This window comes from Uloborus diversus, chromosome 10, assembly GCF_026930045.1.
Source record: "Uloborus diversus isolate 005 chromosome 10, Udiv.v.3.1, whole genome shotgun sequence".
NCBI lineage: Eukaryota > Metazoa > Arthropoda > Arachnida > Araneae > Uloboridae > Uloborus > Uloborus diversus.
In genome coordinates, this window is record NC_072740.1 from 23,827,774 (window position 1) to 23,850,344 (window position 22,571).

The 22,571-nt window shown below is 35.1% G+C and overlaps 1 protein-coding gene across 1 annotated transcript in view; it reads right to left on the reverse strand.

The window, feature by feature from the left end:
- LOC129231689 (peroxidase-like) overlaps positions 1-22,571 on the reverse strand; it is a 113,246-nt gene that overhangs the window by 33,594 nt on the left and 57,081 nt on the right. The window contains 4 exon segments of the mRNA XM_054866052.1: positions 1,402-1,643; positions 10,732-10,854; positions 13,503-13,604; positions 18,221-18,388. Coding sequence (XP_054722027.1) covers positions 1,402-1,643; positions 10,732-10,854; positions 13,503-13,604; positions 18,221-18,388 — 635 coding nt within the window.

Sequence of the window (22,571 nt, forward strand, 5' to 3'; positions counted from 1 at the left end):
TTATATTTTGCTCTGGAACTTTCAAATGCGTTTGCAATTATTAATATTTTCACTAGCACTATGGCTCATCAGAGTTACATTCTGTTTGTATAAACAAGAGATTTTATTTCAGAGAACTGAAAGAAAAAAAATCTTCGGGCTTTAGGTACAATAATTTTCCTAGATCCCTTTGTAAAGTTTTCAAACTTTTTATTTCACAGAATTTACCATTACGAACATTTCAATCGCAATGAGTACGTAATTCCTAATGAGTGTAATGATGCATGCACAGCATTTTTACAGGTCAGTGACTATGTGCTCATTGTAAAAGGCAGCCTTAAGTACACAGGTCTCTCCTAACATTGATATTTTGCAATTCTTGAAACGGGATATTTAACTATTTCTTTCCAATCATTAACTGCTGCAGTTAAAACTTAATTAAATTCATCGTTTTAGAGCTAATAAAAAACAGACGATGGAATGTGTACTTCTTTGCATGACAAATTGTGTACTGAATACATGCTTATTAGGAGTGAACTATTTTTTTTCTTTGGCATGCCATAAATTCTGCTTGTATGGTATCCGTAAATTTGCGTACTTTGCTGATAATATTTCGCGTCATTTATGACCAATATTTTAATACGCGTAGAAAGTCGAAAATGATGCATAAAATTGGTCGAAGATGGTCATAATATTCGGTATACAGTAAAAAAAAAAAAAAAAGCAGTGCTACCGGAAAGTTTCTATGAAACTGGGATTCCATATATTTTTCTAGAACCCATACAGCTTTAACTTAAGCATTGCAGTACCTGTATCGGTTACTAGAAGAGTTAATGAAATATGAAATTCTAGTTTTCTAAAGATTACAAATAACTGGTAATTAGCAAGGAATTCCTTACGCGGAAGTTTACCGTGTACTTACGTATAAAATTTTGTTATACCTCTCTTATATTACATGTGGGGTCTATATTAAAATAATGTTTTCTATACATTCACATTGAAGTTAAGGTCTATCCCAATCATTCATGAATCATTTTCCAAAAGGCATTAACAAACGGTTTTTAACCATCAATGAGGCATCTTCATAACTTTTAAGAAATATATATCTTGTGTATTTTGAAGAGCAACAAAGAGACAAACAAGCAAAAGAAAGTTCATTGCACATTTATTCTGTAGTCATTAATACTATGTATAATTCATTATACTTGAAAATAATGAAATTCATCCAAAATAAATTAAAGCAGTTTCAAATAATTACTATACCTACCTTGATTTGCATGAGTAGATCGACTATGTTTTACCTTAGTCACAAAGATAAATAAACATACCTTGCTTCCTGGAGGATTAAAGATCTGCAATACCTGAAGAGTAATATCTTAATAACAACGAAGCTATGCAACGAGGTCATTTCAATAAACTTACGTGTTTGAGAGGTACTAGGTCGTACTTAACCATAGTCTGCATCCCAATGATAATGGGAAGGAACTGACTGTATGTAATGTGCTGAATTTCTGCAGCGACGATATGCTTGGCTTCTTGATAAATTGTTTCGTCATCCCAATGTGGATTGATATGGCCTAAAATGTCAGCGACTCTGTTGTGCTCACGCATCCATAGCGTGTGCATCACGGTCAACATCAGTTGCTCATTTACTCTTTCATCTCCTAAAATGCAATAAAATACGTTTTAACACAGTTATTTTCAGGGTGATGTAACTGGATAAAATCAAGTGTAAAAAAAAAAAAAAAAACTTTCGAATTTTTAAAATTAATTTGAATTTTGAAATTTTGAATTCAAATTATGTTTTTCGCAATCACGAGTTGCGACAGTACCCTACTCATTGGTTACTTCCCCGCTCACTTGTTTCTAGAAACGGTTCTTGTCCCTCCTCTTGGGCGGTTACGTGTCTTTAGTTGTGTATGTGTAGGCTAGGCTTGTGTGTGTGCGTAGATCTGTGTGTATGCACGTTGGCGTGTGTGTATATGTATAAATGCGAGTATGTGTATATGTGTGAGTGTATGAGCGTGTGTGTGTGTCTAGGACATGGACGCCACCGACCAGGAGCAGCGGCTACCGGGGGACAGTGCTCAGGACCAGAGAAGTCGCGCCTGCAGAGAACGATGGGGTTGAAAAAGGAACCGGACATCAAGGACGGCCAAATAAAAACAATTAGCAATCATGATTGCTCAAAAAAATTAATTTGAATTTGGACATCTTGAATTCAATTTATGTTTTTCACAATCACGAGTGTGTGTGGGTATGTGTGTGTTTGTGTGTGTAGGATATGGACGCAACCTGGAGACGGTTTTCGCTAGAGGAGCAGCATCGTGAGGGGCATGTCGACGGTGGTGCTGCAAAGGAAGACGGGGGGGGGGGGGGGAATAAAATCACAAAATACGCCAAATACAGTCTAATGAGAACCATAAGCAATGTGATTGCTCAAAGGATAAGCGTATTAGATAAGTATTGAAAGCCAACTAACGAACGTTATAGTCTTATATTGGTATGAATAGTTTATGACCGAACGGGTCTAAAAGATTGACTGCTTAAAATGTTAGATGCAGTACGATCAAAGATCTTTGGTACGATCTCTTAAAAAATGAACAGCCGTTGTCTTCAGCGGGGAACAGTTTGGAATTTGGAACAGTGTACTGATGCACAAAGAGTACTCATGCCACACTTCGCTCGTCCGTTCATTTCAGTCCATTTAATAACGACGTCCGTCAACAGCGGGGAAAGTTTTGAACATTGTACTCGAAGTACATTTGTTTCAGTTCATTCCATCGTTCATTTTTACTTTCATTAGCCTTTAACCTAAAACTACACAAGTAAACCTGTTGTTAGTTTTCTCTTTTTTATTTTACAACTAGCTGCGATGCCCAGAGTTGCACGGCTTACCACGAAATCAAAAGTTGTGTCAAGTCACGCATGCTCAGCAGCCAGGCTTGAGTAAAAGAAAAATAAATCATCGTGTAGAAAAGGGCAATTTTATGGCTAAAAATTTAAATTTAGACCTCTTTGGATTTTTTTACACTACCAAAAAATTCGGCCATTGTAATTAATAAGCGTAAACATTTCATTTTCACTGTTTTTTAGGCAACCACCCCTAAGGAGGTAACCTCCAGTAACCCCCAGGTGGATTCACTCACCTATAGGGGACGAAAACACTTTCTGTGAATTCCTGAGCATATAAAGGATCTCTGTGCCAAGTTTGGCAAAGATCCGACGTAAACTTTGGATTATCGTTCGGAAAGCTACCCGTAGGGCATTTTTGCCCCCCACCCACTATGACAATTCTTGAGCATCAAAGACTCACTGTGACAAAATTGTAAAATTTCTGACGAAAACTGGATTTGTCTGGGGAAAACACCCTTGTGGAGGGCTTTAAACATCTATGGGCGGGGGGGGGGGGGCTTTGCCATTTTCAACTAGCTGTGGTGGTCTTTGCCCTCCTTTTTTATGTGAATTTCTGAGTGTCAAAGGACCTCTGTGCCAAACTTGGTACGTAACTTGGTAATCCTACGTAAACCGTGGAAGGAACACACACAAGTAAACTTCTATTTTTACGTACATATAGATCGTATATATTCAGCTTTTAGTCGTCATCTTGTTAACGCCGGTAAGTTAACGAAATAAGTTTTATTTTTATAGCGTACTGTAAAGGTTTTAAATCATTTATGTTTAAAATAAATTATAATTTTTAATTATTCACGTTCAATAACTTTTAACAAGCTTTAAAAAAAAAGTGTTACGTTTTAAATGAAAGGTTTGGATGTATAAAGCAATTATAGTTCATTTTGTAAGCTATTTTTCGGTAACCTAGTGGTAAGACAAATCATTTCAAAAAAGTCTCAGGTTCGATTCCTGCAAGTTACAAAATTAAATAGTAGAAGTTTAATTTATAAAAAATAAATAAAATTGCCATGATGTCAAAAAATGTGCAAAATTAATCTTCTCCGTGAATACCGTCATATACAATATTTTGAAGGTCAAAACAAAACAAAACACGATTTTGAATGTGTAAAATGAAAGCAATATCAAAAAATGTTTTAAAAAATTAAAATTAAGATATTAAATGAGATAGATTATTTTACATGCACCCAAATGTGGATAGGGACCGCATAAAAAAATCGCATTAAAAAAATTGTTCGAAACTTCACGAATAGCTTTAAAAAGTTGTTTTTCGCAGAACAACGGTTAAAAAAAAAAAATTTATGTGGTGGATAGGGACCGCATAAAAAAAGTCTCACATAGAAAATAACCCGAAAACTTAACAAAATTGTAATATATAAACGAAATCAAAATGAACCAAATGATAATTTTTGCTGAGTACTCGGACAAAATTTCCCGAACAAAGAAATTTTTGGGAGGTCACAGGGACTTCCCATTGGGGTGCCTATGCCGTCACTTGAAGATACTGCCTCGCACCCTCTTCAAAAAATAATTTCGTCGATTGAATCTCAATCTGATTGAAATTTTAATATGCCGTACGAAAAAAAAACGCATAAAAAAAGACGGTTTAAAAACAGGTTTGTGTGTATTACTATATAAAATAAATATCATCGTTCAAAACACGGCCGTTCATTTTTTAATAGGGCTCGACCGATGGCATTTTTTGGCCGATGGGCCGATGCCGATTGTTGGCCGATTGTTCAAAGATGGCCAATGGCCGATGGCCGATTGTTTTCCTCCAAATGGCCGATTGCCGATGGCCGATGGCCGATGCCGTTGGCCGATGGCAAAAAAAAAATCTAACAGAAATAAATTGATAAGATTGTCAGGAATTTAAAGGATCATTGATTCATTTCACTTTACTTCCTTTCTATGAATGAAAAATTGTAATCACAAAAAAAAAAAAAAAAAAAATCAGATTTCGACCTAAATTTCTATTTTACTATCACCAAATTTATACTTCACAAGTTTTTTCGGCACATCTGTACATACATATGTACCTAAGAACATATATATAACCAAATATCCATTTTGAACGCCTCCTCAGTTAATTATCGCAAATTCTCTTGTGATGTCTTCATGCGCGTAAACTTGCGTCACTCAAAAACGTTATGAAATAGTAAATTGAAAACTCATACGTACGTAGTATGATCTAAAAGTTCTTGGTCAAATTGTATAAAACCTTACCCTGAAGAGTTCACATTACCGAAGCCTATATCTATCTACAAAATAGTCACCTTGAATGATTATGCACTTCTGCCAACGTTTGTATAGCTTTCAGAAGCACTCCCGGAAGACATTTTTTGCAAATTCCTGTAAGGCCTCTTGCGCTGCTGCTTAAACTTCATCGTGGGGAAGAAGGCAACTTTCATGTTGAGGATGCACGGTTCGATTCGTCAATACTCTGATATGACAAACAAATAACATAACGTTTCGTCGGACTTAGCTCCGTGTGACTTTTACCTGTTCCCAGCAAAAAAACATTTCATAGACGCCGCTTTTTTCCGTCAGGAAAAGATAAAGCTGCATCATAGAAGGTAGCGAAAAATGGCTTCCAGGAGTGTTTCCAAAAGTTATATGAACACTGGCAGAAGTACATAATCCTTTAAGGCGATCTTTTGAAGGTGGATGTGCTTCGGTAATGTGAACTATTCTGGGTAAGATTTTATACAGCTTGTCCCCGAACTTTTGCATCGTACTACGTACAATCTGTATAGGGTGTTATTATGCTTCTCCTTTTTTGACTGCTGTATGATGAAAGAGAAAGAACAATAGCCAAAAAAAGAAGGAAGAAAAACAAAGAGACTTTAATAACCAATTGATTTGTTTTTTTTTTTTTTTAATTGAGCATATAACTAAGATTTCAGTAATATTGTAATAATGTATAGATTTAGGTACACTAAACATAGTTAAAAAAAATTAAATTACGTTGTTTAACTATTAAAAAAAAATTAAGAATAGAACTATGAAACCGTCAACAAATTACGCAATTAAAGTGGAAAGATTGCACGTAGACATTTTTTAGTCATCAAATTAAACAAAAAAGGTAACAGATAAATTACAGTATTAAATCAAAATAGCAATATTTTTATACTTATTTAAAATTTATGAATAGAAAAGTTTGCATTTTTCATAAAAGCTATAACAGTGACATACATTTTGCTGAAAAAAAAAAAACCATGAAAAGAGCAAGGTTCTTAAAACGCGGGTACAATAAACAAACTCAATATTTACACCAAGTTAATAACTGAATACATATACTACTTGATCTGATGTTTGCACACATAGTATTGAACAATTTGATTGTTTATTCTTTTATGAAGCTTTACAAACAAGTTCAAATTAAATATTTCAATTTAACAATAATTTTCTGAAATTTGAAAAATTGAATAATAGAAAACCCTTGAAACTTTTCTATAAAAAACGAAAATAACTTATTCATTGATTTTGTATAAATACATAAAAATAGTTACTTACAACAGAAAAAAAATCAATCGCTATTAATGATGCAAAAAAATGGCAATTTACGAAATGTAGGTGAAACAAGTGTGAGAAGTACGCAAAATGACATTTCTTGACCAAAATAAATAATCTCTAAATATTTAAGAAATGCTTGAAACGACGAGGTAGGGTTGGGGGGGGGGGGGGGTCACCCTCTGATTTTAGAGTAAATCACACTTCGGCCCCAACCTCTGCCTCATTTTTTTAGTACAGAACAGTTACCACCAAAGCCTCGGAAGAGTTTCTGAATTTACTTCAGCAATTTTGAAAAAAAAAAAAAAAAAAAACAAATTCAAAAGTCCCTTTGATTTCCGAATTATGTCACCATTCAAAACGTCTTTAATCAATTTCTTACATTAATGCCCTAAATTCTTTCTAAACAATCGATAAAGTTTGAAAAAAAAATCTCCAATTTTATGAATGGTGTTAGTTTTAAACAACTCAGAAGTACAACTAGAGTTTAATTTCAGAAATTGAGGGAGTGGGAAGTGGGGCACGCAAGAGTTCTCGGAAATTGAAAAAAATAGTCGTAAAAATAGAGTTCAAAATAATCATAAACATTGAGCAGAAAACCCTTTCAAAACTTGTATCCGAGTTTGTTTTGACGTACAATGGCGGATTTAAAATATAGCAAATGTTTCAATTGCGCGAGAGGCCCCATAACCATGGGCCACCGAAGGAGTTACAAAAATGCGAATGATAAATGTTTTACAACTTCTGTGATCCCCAAAATGTATTTCGACGGGCCCCAAGCTTGTAACTCCGCCGAAGCGATACAGAAAAGACTACATTACTGTGATTCATATTACAAATATCGAAAAATTAAAAATTACCGTCGGTTCAACGGGAATCTAATTAAATGACACAAAAATCGGTTTCGCCATCTCATATTTGTTTCCATGGTCTCCAATTCGGCAATATATCACCAAATGATCGTCAGTCTGAGACGCTATATTAGTTTTGCATTGAAATAAGTAATTAATAGCCACAAAAAATGAGTAAACAGGCTTTTCAGAACACCCGATCGAAAACAAAAAGGGAAGTGCACAACTGGAACGTCCGCAGACCCCACATACGAAACTTAAACCTTCTACAGATTATCATTTTTGAGTTATGACTTATGACTGATATCCTGCTGCAAGAAACAACGCAATAATTAACTTGTTTGGTACCTGAATGTAGTATTAAAAACTCTTCTAGGGATGACTAAAAATAGAAATTCATACTGAAATTTAAGTAAATAATTTTATATGAAAACAACAACTCCATTTACTTTGTATTAAAAAGTAAAACAGCTAAGGTCCTTTTTTTTCAAAAACATCGGCCAATTCCATCGGCTTTTCGATGTTTTTTAAGGCCGATGGGCCGATGTTTCCCCCAAGTTAGCATCGGCCGCCGATGCCGATGCCGATGGCTGAATTGTTGAACCATCGGCGCCGATGCATCGGCCAGGCCGATGCATCGGTCGAGTCCTATTTTTTAAGAGATCATGCTTCACCCAGGGCCGATCCTAGCAGGTGTGCAGGGTGTGCACCGCACAAGGGCGGCCAAAGAAAGGGGCGGCCGCGGGCCGCATCATATAATTCTTATAATCAAGCAAAATTTCTCAAGAATTTCTCACAAGATAACTTATAATTAATCGAATCAATATGCTGAATTTTAAATGTTCAATTATGAAAGTACGTAAGTTTCGATTTCCTGACAGCATAGCATAGTTTAAGAAAAATAGAATGTTAGGGAACATTTTGTTGGTTCATTGTCTATTAGTATCTACTCTTTACACACATGCTTCATTTGTTTGCAAAATTTGTGACAGAAACCATTAATCAGGCAAGGATACAGGGGAGGAGAAATGAGGGAAATGGTCCCCCCTCCTGAAGCATGAAAGTGTGCCTTCTAAAGGGAGCACCGAGGGCGGCCACAAATGTTTACCCCCCCCTCTCCTTCCTCCCAAACTTTTATAGACCTAAACAATGAAGAAATATTTTATTTATAAAAAAAAAGAAGCTATCTCGCAAGCATTTCAAACAACAAATTCTGTGTTCAATAATCGTGGATGCGTGGAGAGAAAGTGGAAAATTGCGAGTCCCCAGGGAGTCAAACATATTTGAATGACGAACAAAATTTTGTAATTTTCCCCCTTTACGGTAATTTTTTCTAATTAAGATCCGGAATGAACTGCCCGGTTTCTGATCAGGTAGGAGGACAGGGCTCTTGCACCGGGAAGCAAATTTAAATGTGACTCCAAAACGAAGATCCAAAAGAATGCCATGACCTCCTTGACGAGACTAAAGAAGACTTAAAATTGCGTTTCTAGGACTTAAATTTCGGAAACTTTCGCTGGTTGAACCACCGATCTTAAGGACCCAATTAAGTCTCTGAGTCACCCCTTCCACCTTAACTTAATCAAACACAGTCTAAAAATGTTGGCCCTCAATGTCATCAAAAATTGCTTAATGACATTTTTCGGATTTTTTTTTCAAAATTTTTGCGATGGAGTGCCCCGAAATCCATTCCCAAACATTACTACCAAGGACAGTCTCAATTAGCATCTTTAGAGAGGCCTCTAATCCCACCCCCTCTCACTTAACGTACTGAAAAACAAACTAAAATTGCGTTTTTCAAACATCAGTTTCAAGAACTTTTGGAGAAGAACCCCGGATCCCCCTTTTCTCCAATCTTATCACTATAAACCTCAAAATTTCGTTTATAGATGGTTCCGTGGAGCTACAGAACCCTTCCTGCCTAAACTAGCCTGAAATTGACTTCAGTTTCAAAAAAACAGTTCGTGAGGGCACACTGAACCCCCGAGTCTCATTGTTCTCAAACAATGCCTAAAATATGATTTTGGGACTTCAATTTTTACGATATTCCAGATTAGAACTGCCTGGCTTATTAACTTTTTACAGCGCTAGAGCATACCCATCAATAGTCGAAGTGAGGTGGACAAAAGTCAATAGTTGTATTTTTTAGATATTAATATCGAAAAATATCCGAAAGATCCACCGAAGCCTCCCAGTTTCGTTAACGTCACCAAAGATAATATATAATTGCGCTTTTAGAAATATGCGTTTGGGAGCCCTAAAACCCTTCCTTCCCAAAAATAGCCCATAATGGATTTTTCCGAAAAATATTTCGCTTCAGAACATTTTCACGTTACCCCTATAGTTTTCAAATATAGCCAACAATGGGTTTTCGAAACAATAGTGCCGAGAAACACCCGGAGGAAGGCCGCCAGATCCCCTACCGTAAGCAAAGACAGCCTGAATTTGCGTTTTAAACTTCAATTTCGAAAACTTTCGATGGGAGACGATTGAATCTCCCTGCCTCCCTCTAGCAACGTCAACAAAGGTAACCCAAAATTGCGTGTTTAAAACTTCAGTTTCGGAAAATTTTCGGGAAGAGCGCGATTCTTCCTAAACTACGCTCACCAAAAATAGCTTCGAGTTGATTTCAATTTTGAAAGAAATTTAAGAAAGAGCTCCAACATTACTTTCCCCTGAAGTCTCGAAAAAGTTCCTAAAATTGCGATATTTGACGTCAATTTCAAAAATTTCTCCATGCACCTTGAATATACCCGACTCTGTCCTTGCAACCGAAAACAACCAAGATGAACTAAAACTATTTTTCATACGCCAATTTCGATAATTTTCTCGGAGCAATCCCCCCTCCTCCATCCTTCCTCTGATGTCACCGAAGACAGATTATAAAATGCTTTTTTGCGACGAGTAAATTTTGGCATCTATTACTTTCTTAAAAGCTATAAATTGTACGTAAGGGGTTTCTTATTATAAAACTTTTCTTCCTTCTTATAAGTTCATCATTCTTCTGCTTTCTTTTTTTTTTAAATTAGAACTTGGTATAGAAATTTGAAGAAAGATTTACATGGACATTAAAGATTAGTCAAAACATATAAATTACTCTTGAGGGGCGGCACATTAAATCTTTGCACACGGGCGGCCGACACCATAGGATCGGCCCTGGCTTCACCATTCATTTTTAAGAGTCAATCGTTTAGATCCGTTTGCTCATGTACGACGCATAAAAGGATCATCGAGAAGGGATCATGAAATGGATCACAAGGGGTGAAAGGATAATCGCCCATGACTAATCCTAAGAAAGAAATGAAATCCTATGAAATAGAAAATTCTTCCTCCCTAAGAAGTATTATTTTTCCGTACAATTCTTGCGCGACATGGTTTTAGCATTTTTGACGCGATTAGCGATGTTATGTATTCCGTGCCTCGTATATTTGTTGGTGAAATCCTGTTTAAAATTATTATAGAAACACAATGTTACCTGCATCAAAACAGTACACATTTCTTGGCCTTGACGTGCAGCCAACATCTTTCTCTACCATCTTCTGCGGCAGCAAATCTTTCAGTCCAAGTTCAGCATATACTGGATTTGTTTTAAGACGACCTACAAATCAAAAACAAATTAGAGAAATGTAGAGAAATAATTGGAAAATTTAACTTCGTCAAAAACTGACCTAAATGCAATACTAAAAATTTGTTAACATATGAAAAAATATTTACTTATCTGAAATTTAAAGGGGGAAAGCAGCTCTGAAATTCGATTTCCTAATCAATAAATTTTATACTTATAAGCATGAATCAGAACAGTTCATATTTTAGATTTTGTTTTTAAAGTTCAGAGGCATTTTGGTGTTTAATTTGTTTAAAAAAATTTATCTGTGCAGCAAAAAAAAAAAAAAAAAAGTTAACTGCAGACGTCGATGATTGCAGCCGTTCAATCCGGTGTGCAGACATTTACACTTGAGTTACAATTTCTCTCTCTGAAATATTTACTGTAACATATGCTATAATCGAACATGCGTGTCTGGAGCATGCGTACTAGAGAAAAAATATGATGTTAGCATGGCGTAAGACAGTGTTATGGGGTTTGGTATACGGTGCTTGCTTAAAAATCTGAGCCTTTAGTGAATATTTTAAATACAGTGAAACTCCGATTTAACACCCCTCAAATCTACATGTCCCCGGCATTTTACGCTTTTTTCCATTATCTCCAAATTTTCCCTCATAATAATAATGTTAATTTAATCCGGACTGTGAGTTTGTTATTTATGGAATTTTCCGCACTTTACGTTTTCCTGTAACGTAAAAAAAGAATTTTTTTTTCTAAAACAAGCAATATTTTTCTTTTTGTGCTTTTTTAATGCTAATCCACGCTATTGAAAGTTACTTATGAAAACAGAACTGTATTTCACTGACTCCTGTCTTCTTTTATTTCAATCCTGGAAGATGCTGCATTTACTTTTGAATCCACTATTACGGACAATTCTTAACCTTAACGCCAGGATCCGCAACTAAATGCGTAAAAATGATCTTAAAATGACATGCTTATTGATGTTCTTCTTATAAAATATAGATATTATCTTTTTCAAAGAGCCATTTTTACTACTTTTAGTTTTTTTTTCTATTTCATTTTTTCTTTCCATGTATTTCCGGTAGGGGAAAGTGGGTAAAACCGGGAAGTCGGGAGCAAACCGGGTACCCCCTTCTAGCCCCTGTAAGCGCTGCAATCACGTGGACAAGACCTTGATGAAAAAGCAGTGGCCATTAAATTAGAACGCACTAGACTCTCTTCTTTCGTTCCTGTGCAGAAAATTCTGTTTGAGTGGTTTTTGCTTAACATTTTTGAACAAAACTAGACCGATTATACTACAATTCTGTTTCTGCAACAGTAAAGGCATATAGCTCTTTTTTTACAACATTTAATTACCTTCATTACCATTCTAAGTAATTGTTTGTAGCGTTCTGTATAGTCATATGACGGCATTTTTTATAAAAGCTGTATGTGCGGGGCAAAACCGGGTACTAATCGAGGGGCAAAACTGGATACATACACTGCGAGCAAGATGCAGCCGAAAGAGGAAAAGAGAAAAGGAAAAACTCATTTTGACCGGCTCCCCATACAAGCTTCATCTTTATTCAACATTAGAAGAAAAGAAAAAGAAAAATGATGGAAAGAAGACCAAAGGTGGACGGAAGAAAAAAAAAACCTGAAAAAAAGGTAAACGAATCAAAGAAAAGGCGTCATTATAAAGATGCCAAAAAGGAACTGACAGAAAATAAGCGTCCAAGAAAAGAAAAACCGAAGGAGCGAATGAGGGATGAGTCCAGTGAAGAGGACAGTACTGCCCGCATTTACTGCAATGAGCTTTATTCCAACTCCAAGGGTGGTGAGGGATGGATCCAATGCATCCAATGTCGTCGTTGGGCCCCATGAAAGCTGCTCTGGGGCCGAAGAGGAAGATAACTATTTTACTTGCGACTGGTGTCAATAGGCCTTTATATAACAGCAAAAAATTAAAGGTAAAGACAATTAAATTTACTGTTAACTCATCAATATGCGTCTTTTATACTTATTCTAGTATGTTATGACAATAGTTAACATATGTCACTAAATAAAACTAGAATTTTGTGAAAACTTTTTAAAAAGTTTATTTCCCTATAGAAATAACATGTCTACCTGGTTTTACCCCACTAAGTGAGGCAAAACAGGGTAAAAAGACTTTTTTTACAAAAAGAGTAAAAAAAAAAAAGCACTTATGGTTTTGAAACTGTGGTTGCATTAATAGATAAGTAGTGCATATTTTTACAAAATTTGTTTCTTTATGCTAAAAACTGATTTCTGGAAGCCTGCAAACCTTAGGGTCCCGGTTTTACCCCACTTTCTCCTATTTTACGTTTTCCTGTATTTTATTTTTTTTTTAAACCCATTCCCTTGAGAAACATAAGTTGAATGTATTTCAAGAGGAAGATCAACTATTCAAAAGCCTTATTATACTGATTATTTTAGCATAGCTATGCTAATAAAATATGCACCACTGGAACCAAAACGTAACTTGCCATTATTTTTAATAAACCACCTAGTACATTGAAAATGGAAATTTTCATTAATTGTTTTTTATATCATATTTTCCTTTATTTTTAATAAGTGAAAGACTGGCTTTTTCAATATTAAAAAGTGGCTATCTACGTACTATACAGAAAGTTATTTACTCTAGGAATTTTTTAGAACATTTTTTTTTCTTATCGACTCACCTCCGTGGAATTCTCTCAGCCTGCTTGCAACGTCTTGATTACTTCCATAAATGAAATTTCCATCGATATATGCAGAAATAGTATTTATTTGAAAACGTGGACCTATAGGATAAAAATAAAAGTAATTTTAAATCGGACGGATTTTGGTCTTAAAATATTTATCTTCTGAATGACATATTAGTGAACACCCGTTTGAACCATATCAATAGAAAATAAAATAATTTTATTCATTGAAATTTGAAAAACGAAACTTAGCACTGCAACTTTTTCGGGCTAACCAACACCCCGGAAATGTTGGTTGTATTTGCCCACATTTTAAGCCCGACCTTTTACCTGGAAGATAATCAACCAGACCAATCTTCCAGGGGTTCCCTTCCCACGAAATTTCCACACATCTCAAGATTACTAGTTATTCTCTAAATACGCCACAGAAACCACTCTTGTTGCTATCTTCGTGTTTTCTGTCATTTACAACGATAGTAACTTATGTTTCCATTACCTGAGTAAATATCGCCCCCCCCTCCCTTCAGCTTAAATCCAGGATGACAGGGTTGACCTCTAAACCCACAGTATCTAGTTTTACTAGACATTCCTTTTATACGCCCTCCGAAAAATAACCTCTGGTTTTTGCTCTTGTTGGAACTGTACTTTAAAATTACAGAAATCTTTTATTCATTCATTACCTGACTAAACATCACACCTCCAACACCTTAAGATAGGAATAACCACACTTATATTCCGAAGATTTCGGATCAACCCTCAGGCTTATGATCTAGACTAGATTTTTACTAGTCATTCTTTTTATAACTTCATTGTGGGTCATTCTTTTGCTTTTTTGCAACTTTCTTCCAATGCAGCCCCTCATCATGAAAAAGTACATTCTTTGTGCACTTTACGGTCTTATTCACCATCTGAAAATAATATCCGTCAGACATAAAAGCTAACGATCGAAGATTTCCGCAACCAATAAGAAGGCTTCAAGCGGAAGTTCGGGTGTCTGACGGTAGTTTGAATCAGCTCGTGAATACGATCGCTCGTTCAATCCTTACTATAAACCTGAAAGAATCTGGTTAGTGAGATTCTTTATTCATCAGCTGTTTTAAAGTTTGAGATAATTACTCTCCTATGCCGGATCAATTTCCAGAAAGGAAAAAAAAAACAGCCTTTCCATTCAAAACTGTTTAGTAACCAACACATAAAGAAAAGAAAAATCTGACCACGTTCCACCCCAACACGGCACCACCCACTTTTTTTCCAATTTTACCAAACTATCTGCATTATTTTTCCGCTTTGTGGTGTTTAACTTCAAATTTTCAGTTTATAAAAGAACGAAAAGACAGTCTTAATGAAAGAATAAAAGGCGTAAGTATAAAAGTGTTTGTATAGTTTTGAGGACTGATTAGCATTTAATAATATTATAATGAACACGAAATTAACCTTTTATGTCAGAATTTCAAAACCCATTGGGGAAGTCAAGTACGAAATGTAGAGCAATGGGGAGGTGTGGTGGCATTTTTTAATAGTCCATTTTTTGGGGGGCGGGGGACCTTCGTAATTGCTTTCTATAAAAATCGCTATTTAAAAAAACAGGCTCTTTATTATTATTTATTTATTTATTTTTTGCATTCATAACGGAAAACTAGAAGAACAAATAAATAACAAAGAAACGCTGAAGTTAGTGAATGCCATCTTCAAACAGCACGGCAGTTACACTGCTGTTTTCAGATCGGATTAAAATGTGTAAAGTACATTCAGAATGTACTTTGAAAGCGAAAACCATTTTTCAAAGACCCATTAATACATTTTTTAAAAATCTAACTTATTGCTAAAATATTTTTCGCTTTAAATTCAGCTAAGCAGTGACTCTTGAAAATTTTCTCACTCGAGGCACCATTTTGGATTTTTCCACGGCCCCCTTCTCTAAGTAAAAGCACGACTAAGCATAGTTAAAAGACAAAAATAAATAAATGTTATAAGGACATTGCTAAACCCCTGTTTATACTGCATGTGGGCCGTGAAATATTGCTTCAGTGAGAAATTAAGTGTAGTATCTATAGAATTGAGGAGTTTTTGAGACATTTGAAGACATGCGTTTTGGATTCCTCACTAAACATAGTAAAATGTTGGAATTTGTTGCTTTGTTTCGTTCTTTATTTCCAACGCAGACCAAATAAGCAAGCTTTTATAATAAAGTTAAATTGCAATAGATGACAAAAATGTGAAAATGAAAACTTTGCAGATACTGCGTTCTACCTTTCCACGGCACAGTAAGTCTCTAGAGTTATTAGTAAATTTATTGCGATATTTCGAGGCGCCTCTATGATGCCCCTATAGCTCAATGGGGAACCGCGGCGCACAGTTTAGGAATTACAGAAATTGAGAATTGGTGATTTAAAAAAATACAATAAAATTGTTTAAGCTTTTTAGTAGTGATAATGCACACACACGCACGTTAAGAACAGAATGATTTTTGAGTCGACCCATTATTTACCACTCTTCGCAATAGATGGCAGCACCATTTTGCTTGAATGTGGCAATGAAATACGAATATTTTTCGAGAAAATGCTGAATGATATGAACAAACGTAAATATAAATTCATAAATACACCGAGTAATGCTAACGGAAATCAATTTTTATGAATAGCAGTTAATATATGATCAAGATAAGTTATACTAAGGTATTACTTTCTAAACATGATATGATACTGTTCGCACTAAGTGGAAAACATAAATCAAATACACCGCTTCAATTAGTCTTATAACTTAATGTCAGGTGCAGCTTCAAATAAGAAGAATAACTTTGTAAAACTATGAAAATTTAGACATGCTTAGGTAATTTAATTCATGAAATTATTTATATTTATTCAACAGATGGCGGTATTTTAGTTACAATCTTTACTCAACAGATGGCAGCACTAAAAGCACCGCAAGGAGTGATAAGTTTCAGTTGTGTGATTTGGAATGCAGCACAGCACAACAAATCTGTGGGGCCCCCCTTGACTTGCAGAACCGGAGAACGTCCTCAATCGCACATCTTTTTGTCATTGCAGAGGTTTCTATCCCCCTAGAAAAATGGCCTACAATTCAAGAAACTGATTCCCCCTTCTCCCCCCAAAAAAGAGTGATGCAATCTGCACCATAGATTTTTTTAGGTTGACCCCATTGACATTTGCATGGCTATAGGTTGCAATAAACCAAGGGTGAAAAAAAATAAAAAAAAATAAAAAAAAAATATATATATATATATATATATATATATATATATAATATGAATGATATTTAAAATGCAAAATACTAAAAAATTGTAATTAGAAGGCTTGATTATTAGCAATTACTGCTACTGTACTCAAGTTAATGTGTATAACAGTGCGATGATGTTGAAAGCGCGGGACAGTATTTTTTATTTTCACCCCGGGCGGCAGGAGGCCTTTCAACGACCCTGGGACACATTAACTATCCATTTCAACTTCTCGAGTCATTCAGCATTGAGAAAAGTCATTCGTATGTCGTCTGTAAGATAGTCTATTGAACAATCCTACTAAAGCTTGATCACAGAGAGATGGCCCGTGAACTCGATGCGTAAACGGGCCACTTCCTTTCGTAATAGGTAGGATCTGCTTGAACGAGAGACTTTACTGCTAGCGCGTTCTTGCTGATGCTATCTATTACAAAATGAAGATGTCCGTTTTCACTTCCCTTTCACCCGCCATCTCTCGGTGGTCAAGCTTTAATTATTAAACTACCTTTCGAAACTCCACCAATATTTTGATCTATAAGATGGATATGATAATCGTTTTGATACAATCTGATACTTTTTTCAACAACTTCCTATCTCTTTAGCGTGAATTCTTCGGATTGCCATAGAGATTGCCATAGAATAAGAGATGTGGGAGGTTTTTAAATTTTCGGGAATGATCACAGGTCGCCTAGGTCCCAAATCACTAGACCACATGATATCAGGTCCGGCTCCTGGGTTAGGCGACCTGCGCCACCACCTAGGGTGGCAGATTTCATGGTGGCAAAATGTAAGGAAACAAAAAAAGAAAAAAAATGAAAAACTTAAATTTGCTCCTTAGTTTTTTTCTTTTTCAACTCAAACTGCTGCAATACGTAGGAGTATGCTAGATGATAACATATATATATATATATATATATATATATATATATATATATATATATATATATATATATATATATATATATGTTAAGACGAGGGGGCGGCGCTTGTCAACATCGCCTGGGGCGACAAAATTACTAGAGCCGGCCCTGCATGGAGCAAATAAATTCCAATAGTTATTCTCTTGAAAGTAAGCTCCTGTTTGTTATTAAAACTGCTGCGGTTAAGCTAAACTAGTGAACAGGGCCTGATTACTGAATAGGCCAACTAGACCGTGGTCTACGGCTCCCGATTTTTAGGGGCCCCCAAATGACCTAAAATGTTTTAGCCAATGGTTAAAATTGTAAGGATTGACTGCTTAACATGACCCCCCCCCCAGGGCCCCCTGTTCCAATCCCTTGATGAGGGTTAAACACAGAGGGGCCCCAAAAAACCATTTGGCCTAGGCCCCCTGCTATCTTAATCGGACCCTGCTAGGGAATGAATTGAAACGCAGTATATCCCCTTTCTGCTTTGCCTAATCACACACCAATATTTATGGAATAATTACCTTCAAACCTTTTCAGATAGATATTAAATAATTTCAAGAAATGGCATTTACCTAGTTTGCAGCCTGGCTTTGGGCCAGGATAAATCCTAGCGAAGTCCAAACATTGCCGTTTGAAGTATTTGTAGAAGGGATCGTCGTGTGGAACCATGATGTTCATACAATTAGGATGTTGATGCTCTGGCGGGAATTTACAACACTCTATGTCGTTCTTGTCATGATCTGAAAGAAATAAATGAAAGTCAAATACAATTGCATTTTTTTAAAAATTAAAACGAAAGTAACGTATTTTCTTAAAAAGCTCAAAAGAAATGAGCTAGATATTTTCAGTAAGTTACCAACTATAGCCAGGGTGCTTCGGTCACTCGTCTGGTTAGTGCTAATTCTGTATCAGCTACCAGTTTGTTTGGCGCTCTTGGTTTCCTGGTTTTCCACCTCCAGTTCAGTCACTTTCCTATGCCGGGCTGATGAGTGCTAATAAGCACGAAACTGCAGTCCTCGGCTGGAATTGAGTGAGCTGGCAGTGTATACCATGTATTTTGAGCTAGATATTGTTTTGGTTTAGAAATTGTAGTTTTTCTGTATGTATGAAGAACAAATTCTATTAAGAACATTAATTATTAGACTAGCTTGCCAAAAAATCAATCACTTTTTTAATAGAAATTTGCCTCGGGAGTTGAAAATAATAATTTAGTTCAAGAAACGTTTTCGTTCAAAATGAGGCTGTAATGAAAAGATCTTCGTTAAAATTTGTAATTAGAAAAAATATATTATTGAAATCTATATTGGCACTATTTTTAGGATCCAAGGAAAAAAAAGGTGCCCTATGAGGGTGAAAATGAAGAAAATTCGGCCTTAAATTCTTTTGTCTTTCATTACCCTTAATGCTGTTAACTGTGCACTTTTAGAAAGAGTAATTTTTTAGTGAAGTGATACAAATTATATGTATGGAGACTTTTTCTATGTGCAGTGAATGAAAACTTAAAATGTGAGATGTAACAATTTTCAAATGAGCTTCTAAATCCTTTTATTGATCAATGAAAACGGGGTGTAAGTTAATAATTGATTGAACTACAATATTTGTTTACCGAGTTTTACAACTAGTAATTTATTCGTCTTTATGTCTATCTGTCTGTGTATTAAAAAAAATCTGTTGATCTTTCTGAGTGTCTCTTTTTGTTATAAATCTATCATCTGTACTTGTAGACATTAGATCTACGCAATTGAATTCAGTCAGTGAGAATAACTCCGATCCGCAGTTCCTCTATTTTTAACTGCCCTATTAATATTTAAGAGTATTATTGTATTTATTGGCATAAAATAAACGAAGGAATACAAAAGTACATGCAATCTACCCTCAGCCCGGTTATCCCACCCAGAGACTGCAGTTTAGTCCTTGTTTGGACACATCAGCCTGAATAGAGAATAACCGAGCTAGAGGCAGTTTTAAATTTATCTCACTGGTGAGATAAAGTTACTTTATCTACCAGTTTGTTGGCACTCTCAGCATCAATGAGACGACATCTGCCTACAGCTCGGTTTATTCCCTATTCTGGACTGATGACTCCAAACAAGAAAGAAACTGCAGTCTCTGGATGAGATAACCGGGATGTCCGTATATTGCACATAGTTTAGCCTCAGCCCTGGCTTAGGGGTGGTAACCTACTGCTTAACTACTAATATCAACCTATCAATCTGTTTCTTTAGCTGTACGATACTTTTCTAGTATTGTATAGAAATGGGCATTTTCCTTCTTGTCTGCAAAATTACGTAGATTTAAAGCAGTATTCGGTACACTGCCGTATGCAGGTAAACGGCAGTATCTGAAGAAATGAGTTTTCGAGATAGTTGAAGAAATGTGTGGTGTATTCAATGCTAGCAATAAGAAAATGTTGGAATTAGACGTTTTTTTCGCGTCTTTTTTTCAGCTGATACCAAATAAGCGAGCTTGTACAATAAAGGTGACGTACAATAGATGAAAAAAATGCAAAAAAAAAAAAAAAATAAATAAATAAATAAAAAAAAAAAAAAAAAAAAAACAAATAAATAAATAAAAAAAAATAACAAAAAATTTGCAACTACCACCCTTTACCTGCACATGGCAGAACAGAAATTTTATCTGACTGAAATTTTATAAAACTTTTCTGATATTGAAATGGAGGCATTGGCTTACCAAACGTCTAACCAAATTATCATTTCTCAAAAATGTTGCTAAGTCGGTACACCCTTATTTCAAAAAAATGAAAAATGTCATTTTCGACAGTAGCATGATTATTCAATAATCCATTCTTTGAAAAATGCCGCTGAGTGTCAGTAGTGTGAGTTACAAATATAACGCCTGTCGATTAATAGCAAACAAGAAACGCCTTTTTTAAACGACTTACGGCGTGACTTTCACACCTGCTGTCTTGTAAGATGTGGATGTTTCGAGTAAATAGTTCAGGTCACTTGCGTAATAAGTAATGCAAAATAGTGAAATCATTGTGAAAAGAAAAATTAAAGTTTAATGATGGCGATAATTAGTGAAAAAAGTAGGTTAAATTGTCTAAAACGTTGCTACTTCTGTTCAAAATGTATGCAAAATGTCATTATTTGAATCGAAATCTTCCTAACTGTTGCAAGGAATGTGGCAAAATACAAAGAATGTCACCTGTCTTCAAATTAGTTTTATTTTGGCTCGTAAGAATTGTACTTAACGCAAATTCACCAACTCTTAAGCGCCACAGTCAACAATATCACCATTTCCGGCAAGGTGGTATCTTTATAAGACTGTGTACTTGCATTTTACAAAAATAAATAAATAAATAAATAAAAAGTGAAATAAAATCTGATTAGTTTACTGTAAGACTTAAATGAATTTATTTTCAACTATTCTCAATTCAAAAAAAAAAAAAATGTAGCTGTAGTGTATAATTTTTGCATTTTTGCAGAGCAGAAAATACTCCGCTATCGTACTTCAATGATATCACAATAGTTTTATCATAGACAATCAAAAAAGCTTTTAAAAAAAGGAAAAAAAAAAATCTTCTGTCACAAAATGAGTCCAGTGATTCTTTATGGCGACTGCTGCTAAAAATCATAAGATCAAAACAATTTCTGCATCCTAGTAGCTTCTTTTGAGCCAAACTTATGCACTAAATATTACTCTGTTCCTCACAGTCAGACTAACGTGTCACACAACCACTACTTCGCAGGAGAGCGTAAAAAACATTTGTCTCGGGCACATAAAAGTTGGGACTAGCGCTTTTATAACACTGGTAGCAATTTATAAGGGATTTTCTTTTCTTTATAGAATTACGTTCTTATGGCTTAGTGCAGAATGGGACTCTAGATACAATTCAGTAATAGCCTGAAAATTGGCATTTTCAAACTTAAATTAGTTTTGTCCTGAGGTTCAGGTTTGTTTCTGTACAAAAGTGAACTTTTTAATTCGTTTTTGGTCTTAGTTAGAGGTACGTACATAATACTAATAAAAATAGTAAATAATTGAATTGAGAATGTGGTAGTTCGACGAGTGAGTAAACACACTTCAGTGAATTAGTATCAATAACTCTGTATCTCAAAGCTAGACTAACATAAGTCACATTATCACTATTCTGTAAGAGAGCGTTAAAACATTTGTCCGGTGCATACAAAGGCTGGGACTCGTGCTCTAATGGCACTGGTAAATAATTATTATGGAAGTTATTAATAGAATCACGTTATTTTGCTCAACGCGAAATAAGAATTTGCATATAATGCTGTAATAACCTGAAAATTGCCATTTTTGGACTTACGTTAGTTTAACTATGAGCTAGAATTAAATAATATACAAGGTGTTCCAATCAAATGTACAGAATTTGGAGAGGTCGTTATACTGATCAGAGAGTATAAAATCATAGGAAAACTGTAAAATTAGATGCCAATATTTTCGAAGGTTTTACATCCTAGTATAAAAAAAAGTGTCGTAAAGACACACGATAGAAATGAAACCTTTATTATTATTATTTTTTTTTTACAATCTGGACTGTCACTTCATCCGCACGTTTTCTCACACACCGCTCTCTTATTCTTTTTGCGCCTGACTTAGGGATATTTACAACAAAATTTCACATTTTAATGAAAAAACATATATTACAAGCAGTGAGAAAGCTAAACAATAACACGCGAAACCCGTTTTTCAATTGTCGCGAAAAACAATGAAAAATATAGTAATTATAATGTTAATTTGTTAGTAAAAGTCGACAGACTAATTTCAAGGCCGAACTTAAGCAATGTGGATTAGGCTCTTAAATGCACTTAACTTGAATCTAATAAATCTTCGGAAACGTTTCTTATTTGAAAAGTTATGCTCAAAATCCACAAATGTATGCCCCTTGAAATTAATTTAGTAAATTTATTAGCAAAACTAACCTTATAATTACTA